The sequence below is a fragment of the Anoplopoma fimbria genome, chromosome 9 (genome assembly GCF_027596085.1).
Source record: "Anoplopoma fimbria isolate UVic2021 breed Golden Eagle Sablefish chromosome 9, Afim_UVic_2022, whole genome shotgun sequence".
NCBI lineage: Eukaryota > Metazoa > Chordata > Actinopteri > Perciformes > Anoplopomatidae > Anoplopoma > Anoplopoma fimbria.
Genome location: NC_072457.1, coordinates 504,997 through 515,590, shown reverse-complemented (window position 1 = coordinate 515,590; position 10,594 = coordinate 504,997). Strand labels below are relative to the sequence as shown.

At 32.0% G+C, this 10,594-nt stretch overlaps 1 protein-coding gene across 1 annotated transcript in view; it reads right to left on the bottom strand.

Moving 5' to 3' along the window:
- Nucleotides 1–7,424: 7,424 nt before the first annotated feature.
- LOC129095264 (NACHT, LRR and PYD domains-containing protein 12-like) overlaps nucleotides 7,425–10,594 on the bottom strand; it is a 13,379-nt gene continuing 10,209 nt past the window's right edge. The window contains 1 exon segment of the mRNA XM_054603636.1: nucleotides 7,425–7,917. Coding sequence (XP_054459611.1) covers nucleotides 7,425–7,917 — 493 coding nt within the window.

Here is a 10,594-nt window from a genome sequence, read left to right as displayed (position 1 = left end):
TTTGAGCTTCACGGCGTCTCTTTGTAACCCATGGGCGATGTCACATAGACTACTTCTATATTTTTGCCGTCTATGGTTCGGGCTCACCAAAGTCACACGAACACACAAACAAAGTAACCGATGGCAACGGTAGAACAGCAGCTCCTATGTGCTGTGGGTAAAATGACTGTTGTTGACAAAGAGGTCCAGTGTTTGAGAGGAGAGTTTAACCAAACTCCATCTGCTGTAGTGATACACTGACTATGGAGATGAAGCTCATACAAACACATCTCTAAGCATCACTACTTTCCCTTTAAACTCTGCGGCCAACGAATCCCTTATCGAATCTTCATGGATAGCTTCTTTTACATATCCAGGTGCTATCAAGACTCAGCCAACATGGTGAACCGCCTTAATTAAATCTATCCAAAGTCAACAAAACAAACACAATATTTGCGGGAGGGTTCTTACGACACACGGGAAGGACAAGTTGCTTGCTTAATTATTGATCTACCATCCATCCAAAGGGATAACTGATCACGGTTTTGTACTGAATTCTGTGACGGGTAGCAGAGCAACAACGAATTGGCATCAGGTAACGTAAAGTGCATCTTGCATGTAGAGAAATTCTTGTACTGGTTGATATGTGCTGAATGATAAAATTAAATTCTTATTATTTCAACTGTGCTGTTTCTACTTTAGCTTATCCAGCTGCAGTACACCGCCCCAGTGAGGAGCAAGCACTGTTTTGCCTTACAGCTATTAAATTGAAATGAATATGTTAATATGTGCAGTAGATTCCACCGCTGTTAAGGTACGATACTGGGTGAAAAACTAACCAAGAGATTTCCCACAAAACAAACCAAGAAACAAGATTCGATAAGTGGATTCAAATTTCGATGAAAAATGCTGTCGAGCCCAAACTTGATGGAGTGCACACAATTGAATTGGTATTTCAGACCAGCATTCATATGTTAAATAACAAACTGGATTAAACTCCACTGATCAAGCTGTTTCTCTCTTTCGTTCCTTTTTCCCCTTCACTCTTTGTCCTCCCTTCATCTTCAATTATTGTTCCGTTCTTCTTGTTTCTTCTCACACTGAGGAATAAGAGCTTAATAAGAGCAGTCCGTCATTTTTATAGATAAGCAGAGCCGTCCTGAGAAATAAGCAGGGCTCTAACTGGCTGCTTAGTTCATTTTAAATGCAGATGCGAGCCAACATTCTATTCAATCACATTTGTCTCAGTCTTTTTGATGACATTTTCCATACTTTAACATTTTTCCTTAAAATATACTGACTATTAATGACAAACTATACTATAAATTTTCATTATAACATTTTTCAAGATACTATAATGTGACTTTTTTCCTGTCATTATTCTCCATACCTTACTGTCTTTTTTTTGATAGTAAAAAAACTTATTTTTATTTACATTTTTCAATATACAATACAGTCATTAAAAACTTAAATACCATGACGAAAAAGTCATACACAAATCATATTATTTTAATCAGAAGAGACATTATTACACATGCGAAAGAAAAGAAAAATGCAAAGTCTTTGGCGATTGGATATAGTCTAGAATGTCGAATTATTTCATGAAAAAAAGTCATAGTATAGTATGTCGCAATATTTCATAAAAAAAACATTATATAGTATGTTGCAAAATTTCATAAAAAACAGTCATAGTATAGTATGTTGCAATATTTCATAAAAAAAACATTATATAGTATGTTGCAAAATTTCATGAAAAAAAACAGTATAGTATGTCAAAGAACTGTCAAAGAACAAAGAATTGTCATAATATAGTCTGTCGCAAGATTTCATACAAAACAGTCATAGTATAGTATGTTGCAAAATTTCATGAAAAAAAGTCATAGTATAGTATGTCGAATTATTTCATAAAAAAAACATTATGTAGTATGTTGCAATATTTCATGAAAAAAAAGTATAGTATGTTGCAATATTTCAGAAAAAAAATAGTAAAAATATTTCATGAAAAAAAATCATAGTATAGTATGTTGCAATATTTCATGAAAAAAAGTCATAGTATAGTATGTTGCAATATTTCATGAAAAAAAAAAAGTCATATATAGTATGTTGCAATATTTCATGAAAAAAAGTCATAGTATAGTATGTTGCAATATTTCATGAAAAAAAGTCATAGTATAGTATGTTGCAATATTTCATGAAAAAACAGTCATAGTATAGTATGTTGCAATATTTCATGTCATATATTTGCAATATTTCATGAAAAAAAAAAGTCATAGTATAGTATGTTGCAATATTTCATGAAAAAAAGTCATAGTATAGTATGTTGCAATATTTCATAAAAAAAACATTATATAGTATGTTGCAATATTTCATGAAAAAAAAAGTCATAGTATAGTATGTTGCAATATTTCATGAAAAAAAAGTCATAGTATAGTATGTTGCAATATTTCATGAAAAAAACATTATATAGTATGTTGCAATATTTCATAAAAAAAAAGTCATAGTATAGTATGTTGCAATATTTCATGAAAAAAAGTCATAGTATAGTATGTTGCAATATTTCATAAAAAAAAGTCATAGTATAGTATGTTGCAATATTTCATGAAAAAAAAAGTCATAGTATAGTATGTTGCAATATTTCATGAAAAAAAAAAAAAATAGTATAGTATGTTGCAATATTTCATGAAAAAAAAAGTCATAGTATAGTATGTTGCAATATTTCATAAAAAAAAGTCATAGTATAGTATGTTGCAATATTTCATAAAAAAAGTCATAGTATAGTATGTTGCAATATTTCATGAAAAAAAGTCATAGTATAGTATGTTGCAATATTTCATGAAAAAAAAAAGTCATAGTATAGTAGTATAGTATGTTGCAATATTTCATGAAAAAAAAAGTCATAGTATAGTATGTTGCAATATTTCATGAAAAAAAAGTCATAGTATAGTATGTTGCAAAATTTCATGAAAAACAGTCATAGTATAGTATGTTGAAAATAAAAAAACCCATTATATAGTATGTTGCAAAATTTCATGAAAAAAAACAGTATAGTATGTCAAAGAACTTCATCAATAATTGTCATAATATGCAATATTTCATACAAACAGTCATAGTATAGTATGTTGCAAAATTTCATGAAAAAAAAAAGTCATAGTATAGTATGTTGCAATATTTCATAAAAAAAACATTATATAGTATGTTGCAAAATTTCATGAAAAAAAACAGTCATAGTATAGTATGTTGCAATATTTCATAAAAAAAAACATTATATAGTATGTTGCAATATTTCATGAAAAAAAGTCATAGTATAGTATGTTGCAATATTTCATGAAAAAAAAACATCATATAGTATGTTGCAATATTTCATGAAAAAAAGTCATAGTATAGTATAGTATGTTGCAATATTTCACAAAAACAGTCATAGTATAGTATGTTGCAATATTTCATAAAAACAGTCATAGTATAGTATGTTGCAATATTTCATGAAAAAAAAAAAAAGTCATAGTATAGTATGTTGCAATATTTCATGCAATATTTAAAAAAACCCATTATATAGTATTATATGTCAAAAAAAATGTTGCAATATTTCATAGTATAGTATAGTATGTTGCAATATTGCAATATTTCATGAAAAAAAGTCATGCAATATTTCAAAAAAAGTCATATAGTATGTTGCAATATTTCATGTCTTAAAAAAGTCATAGTATAGTATGTTGCAATATTTCATGAAAAAAAGTCAAAGTATAGTATGTTGCAATATTTCATAAAAACAGTCATAGTATAGTATGTCATGCAATGTTGCAATATTTCATTCATAAAGTAAAAAATTTCATGAAAAAAGTCATAGTATAGTATGCATTATTTCATGCATTAATAGTATTTCAAAATTTCATGAAAAAAAACAGTATAGTATGTCAAAGAACTTCATCAATAATTGTCATAATATAGTCTGTCGCAAGATTTCATGCAATACAGTCATAGTATAGTATGTTGCAAAATTTCATGAAAAAAAGTCATAGCAAAGTATGTTGCAAAATTTCATGAAAAACAGTCATAGTATAGTATGTCAAAAAATGTCATGATTAAAAGTCAATGTATAGTACATCGAAAATGTTAATGAAATGAAGTCATAGTATAGTATGTCGCAAAATTTCATGAAAAAAAGTCATACACAATTCATATTATTTTAATCAGAAGAGACATTATTACACATACGAAAGAAAAGAATAATGCAAAGTCTTTAGTGATTGGATATAGTCTAGTACATCGAATCATTTCATGAAAATAACATGGTATAGTATGTCGTAAGATTTGATGAAAACAAGGCATAGTATAGTATGTCGAATCATTTCAATCAGGAGAGAATTCAATAAAATTGAACAATGAATTATTACACATTATTACACATACCTAAGAATTTCCCTGCTGCGGGACTAATAAAGGATTATCTGATAATAGTACAAAGTCTTTGGCTAATGGACTCCATGGCCAAGCCGTATAACAGAGGGCCCAACGCTGAGATCAGCGAAGCACAATGCCCCCTGGAGTCCAGACGCTGGTGGTGGTGATGGTGATGAAGGGACTTCCTTCAATCCCAATGCTGCCTGTGCTGACGACTGGCGGTGACTGGAGTGGAGGATGGTCACGTCTGACATATGCTGAAATGACAACTAACCACAGCAGAGAGCATATTTTTAAAGTTTGACAGCAATGATGTGATTGGCTAAAGGAAACCTTGGCCAAAACTGGTTGGTAAATGTTTTTTACGTAAACGCCCCCCAATCACCTGATAGAGTATTCACGGGGACAGAGTGAATGAGTCTATGAATGAACAGGAGTATAAAGCTAGGCTTCCTGAATGAACTATCGCTAAGCTTCATTTCACGAAAAACGTAGAATAGTATGTCGAATCATTTCATGAAAAAAAAATCATAGTATAGTATGTTGAATCATTTCATGAAAAAGTCATAGTATAGTATGTCGAATAATTTCACGAAAAAAAATATGGTATCATATGTCGCAAGATTTGATGAAAAAAAGTCATAGTATAGTATGTTGCAATATTTCATGAAAAAAAGTCATATTATAGTATGTCAAAAATTTTAATGAAATTAAGTCATAGTATAGTATGTTGCAAAATTTTATTCAAAATGTCATGGTATAGTATGTCCAATCATTTCATGAATAAAAGTCATAGTATAGTATATTGAATATGTTAAAGAAATGAAGTCATAGTATAGTATGTCACAAAATTTCATGAAAAAAGTCATAGTATAGTATGTCGAAATACTTCTTGAAAAACGCAATACACAAGTCATATTATTTTAATCAGAAGAGACATTATTGCAAAGTATCGAGTCAAAGTATATAGAGGTCAGACAAGCCACAATCCTCCCTGGAGTCCAGACACTGGTGGTGGTATAGTATGTTGAAAAAAGGCATTTCATAGAATGTTAAAAAAAGTCATACTATAGCATGTCGAAAAGATGAACAAAAAAGTCATAGCATAGTATGTCAAAAGAAATCATAGTATAGTACGTTGAAAATTTCCTGGTATAGAATGTCGAAAAATAGTCATAGTATAGTATGTCGAAAAAAGAGAAAAATAATCATAATATAATATGTCGAAAATAGTCATACTATAGCATGTCGAAAAGATGAACAAAAAAAGTCACAGTATAGTATGTCGGAAAAAGTCATAATAAAGCATGTGAAAAAGATGAACAAAAAAGTCATTGTATAGTATGTTGAAAAAAATCACATCGTAGTATGTCAAAAAAAAGTGAAAATAAGTCGTTGTATAGCATGTCGAAAAAAGTGTATAACACAAGGAGTTTGACAAGAGTTTGACATGGGTTTTTATTGCACCTTCCTCAGAACAGACAGTATGTAGCTCAGAGACGCATAGATAGAGAATGGCATTTATTATCTGATTTAGCTCGTATTGCATTGGTTGATCAGGAGTGATCTTTGGGATCTTTGGGGCATTCCAGTCTACATTACGATTCGGGATTGTTGCCGACTGATTTTTCTAGTATAGATACACAGAAAAATGTGTTCAGGATTTAACACCTGGGGCTTATTTGAGTTCAGGTTTTACTGCTGTGAGGAATTTCCTTTGGAGACTAAAATGTTTTTGTTAAAGGCTCTCTATATAGAGTTCAGAGCATATCTATGATTGAGGAATTACCTCCACAAGGCTCTCGACATGGCGAAGGCTGATCCGGCGGCTAACAGCTAGTGGTGCCAGAAGTGCTAACAGTGCCAACAACCACAGCAATGCTGACATAGCTAACAGTGTTTACCTGAGGGGGAACCGGAGGGGCGGGGCTACATTTCCACGAAGACGCTGTCGGACGGGACTTCATTATCGGCTGTGACCGCCGTATGACAGCGTATATTTCATTTTTACACCTGCCTTGTGTTAGGCTGACTGTGATTCAAATAAGCCAAACTAATTATTGCTTTAATGTTTTTACTGAGCTTTCGACAGTGAAATTAAGGGAGGCTCTTACAACAAGCCCCTTTCTGTAAGGCAGCATACTGTAAATTATTAATCTCCCTAAACATTATTGTTTAAATATGTGAACTCTAGGAGCATAACAAATCTAATCAAATTGCTTATTTTAGTTTTAATGATTTAACATACTGCGACGATACATTTTGCAAGGCCAATACTTTTGCTCGCACTTTTGAGCATTTATACTGAGAGCAAAGGAGGAAAGCTCAACTATTATATAGAGCCATACAGTATTGGTACTTTACGGCTGCACCAAAGATCCCAATGAATGTGCACACTGAATCTATAATTACTCTCCAACATTGTGCCACATATATCATGAAATCAACTGACATGAAGCTAAACGGAGGGTAGAGGCTTGTATGATGTTTTGTCTGGAAAATATTGACAGAAAAAGATGGATCACTAATCACAGAATCAAACTTCATTCACTAGAATGGCTATAACACATTATGAGTGTTTAGTTTCCTCTGATACATCAGCGTACTGTGGTGAGTCCCAGCAGACACTTTACGAACTAATTACAGACGGACTTCCATTGAAGTCTTGATATTGCTAAATTAGTTTTCGGGTTAAACTCATGTTAAACATCATTCATCCCTGCCTTCAGCCTCAGCCGGGTCAATCAACACAGTAACGCTGAGCTCTAACTAATAAACACGTCTTATTTAATTCTATGTAGCAGCTGTATGACGAGCTCAGAACGACAAAGTGGACAGGAAGCTGCAGGTGCAAAGCTGTGATAGAACATATAGTTTGGTGCCATGAGGAGGATTTAGAGTAATACGCAGGAATAGAGAGATAAGGAGGAAGACGACAGCTTGTCCGTCCATCACACACTTTTCTGCAACAGCTCCACTGCTTCTTTTCTATCTAGATTCTGTGTTAGGATACCTGGAGTAGCTGCTTGAATCACATGAGATTGTCGCTAATGAGCGTCGTCTGGCTCGACTGCAGGGTTACTGTCAGCCGGTGAATCTGGAGAGCCACGGGCCGTACTGTTCCACGGGGCGCCGTCGGACTGGGGCTCCAGGGACGGGCTCGCGGAGGCCGGGTCCGAGGAGTTGGTTGTCGGGTCCAGGGGGATCTGGACGTAGGTGGGGGGGTGGCTGAACACGGCGTCAGCGGACAGGTTGGATGAAGGGCTAGGTGGAGCGTTGGATGGGGTGAGAGCGGGGGTGTCAGAGGGCGTTTGGGAAGAGGAGTTGGACACTAGATAGGAGGAGGATAGGTTGGAGGTAGTCAGTGAGGGTGAGTCGGAGAGTGTGTGTGGGAGAGGGTCGGACGGAGAGTCTGTGGGGGAGTCGGTTGTAGTCGGCCTGGGTGTGTGTGCTGGGGTCGGCTCCTGTGGGTCTGTGCAGACCAGCTCCCCATCGGCCATGTACCAAACCTCATTGTGCCTGTTCAACAGCTTCAAGGGACTACACACACAAACACACACGTACATTATAATTACTATGATAATAATCATTATGCTACTTTATAAACAAACATATAATAAATGCATTATAAACATGTTTATAATGGTTCATAGAAAATGATAATAAGTACAGTATGACTTATAATGTGTTATAAACACTTATAATGTGTTACAAACATTTAAAAGGCATTATGAACAAACTTATGAGTTATAAAAATACATATAATACGTAATAATCAAACTCATAATGCATTATAAACATATTCAAAAATCTAAATAATTTATAATAATATGATAATATAATATAATGATTTTGAAGGTGTTCTTGGCCTAATAAAATAATGTTTACTATCAGGAAGTTGCAGGTCATCCAGGTTTTTATGTCCGTAAGACATGCTTGAAGTTTACAGAACTGGTTAGTTTCATCTGGCTTAATCGATAGATATAACTGGGTATCATCTGCATAACAATGAACGTTTATGGAGTGTTTTCTGATAATATTCTCTAAAGGAAGCATATATAAGGTAAATAAAATTGGTCCAAGAACAGACCCCTGTGGAACTCCGTGACTGACTTTGGTTTTTCATCGAGGTTTCATTGCTTTCTTGAGGATCTTAGAGAGGAACGGAAGGTTAGATATAGTCTATAGTTAGATATAGTCTATAGTTAGATATAGTCTATAGTTAGATATAGGTCTATAGTTAGATATAGTCTATAGTTAGATATAGTCTATAGTTAGATATAGTCTATAGTTAGATATAGTCTATAGTTAGATATAGGTCTATAGTTAGATATAGTCTATAGTTAGATATAGTCTATAGTTAGATATAGGTCTATAGTTAGATATAGTCTATAGTTAGATATAGTCTATAGTTAGATATAGGTCTATAGTTAGATATAGTCTATAGTTAGATATAGTCTATAGTTAGATATAGTCTATAGTTAGATATAGTCTATAGTTAGATATAGGTCTATAGTTAGATATAGTCTATAGTTAGATATAGTCTATAGTTAGATATAGGTCTATAGTTAGATATAGTCTATAGTTAGATATAGGTCTATAGTTAGATATAGTCTATAGTTAGATATAGGTCTATAGTTAGATATAGTCTATAGTTAGATATAGGTCTATAGTTAGATATATAGGTCTATAGTTAGATATAGTCTATAGTTAGATATAGGTCTATAGTTAGATATAGTCTATAGTTAGATATAGGTCTATAGTTAGATATAGGTCTATAGTTAGATATAGTCTATAGTTAGATATAGGTCTATAGTTAGATATAGTCTATAGTTAGATATAGTCTATAGTTAGATATAGGTCTATAGTTAGATATAGGTCTATAGTTAGATATAGGTCTATAGTTAGATATAGTCTATAGTTAGATATAGGTCTATAGTTAGATATAGTCTATAGTTAGATATAGGTCTATAGTTAGATATAGTCTATAGTTAGATATAGGTCTATAGTTAGATATAGTCTATAGTTAGATATAGTCTATAGTTAGACATAGGTCTATAGTTAGATATAGGTCTATAGTTAGATATAGTCTATAGTTAGATATAGGTCTATAGTTAGATATAGGTCTATAGTTAGATATAGTCTATAGTTAGATATAGTCTATAGTTAGACATAGGTCTATAGTTAGATATAGGTCTATAGTTAGATATAGTCTATAGTTAGATATAGTCTATAGTTAGATATAGTCTATAGTTAGATATAGTCTATAGTTAGATATAGGTCTATAGTTAGATATAGTCTATAGTTAGATATAGTCTATAGATTAGATAGTTAGATATAGTCTATAGTTAGATATAGTCTATAGTTAGATATAGTCTATAGTTAGATATAGTCTATAGTTAGATATAGTCTATAGTTAGATATAGGTCTATAGTTAGATATAGTCTATAGTTAGATATAGGTCTATAGTTAGATATAGGTCTATAGTTAGATATAGTCTATAGTTAGATATAGTCTATAGTTAGATATAGTCTATAGTTAGATATAGGTCTATAGTTAGATATAGTTCTATAGTTAGATATAGTCTATAGTTAGATATAGGTCTATAGTTAGATATAGTCTATAGTTAGATATAGTCTATAGTTAGATATAGGTCTATAGTTAGATATAGTCTATAGTTAGATATATAGTCTAAGGTTAGATATAGTCTATAGTTAGATATAGTCTATAGTTAGATATAGTCTATAGTTAGATATAGGTCTATAGTTAGATATAGGTCTATAGTTAGATATAGTCTATAGTTAGATATAGTCTATAGTTAGATATAGTCTATAGTTAGATATAGTCTATAGTTAGACATAGGTCTATAGTTAGATATAGGTCTATAGTTAGATATAGTCTATAGTTAGATATAGTCTATAGTTAGATATAGGTCTATAGTTAGATATAGTCTATAGTTAGATATAGTCTATAGTTAGATATAGGTCTATAGTTAGATATAGTCTATAGTTAGATACAGTCTATAGTTAGATATAGTCTATAGTTAGATATAGTCTATAGTTAGATATAGTCTATAGTTAGATATAGTCTATAGTTAGACATAGGTCTATAGTTAGATATAGGTCTATAGTTAGATATAGTCTATAGTTAGATATAGTCTATAGTTAGATATAGTCTATAGTTAGATATAGTCTATAGTTAGACATAGGTCTATAGT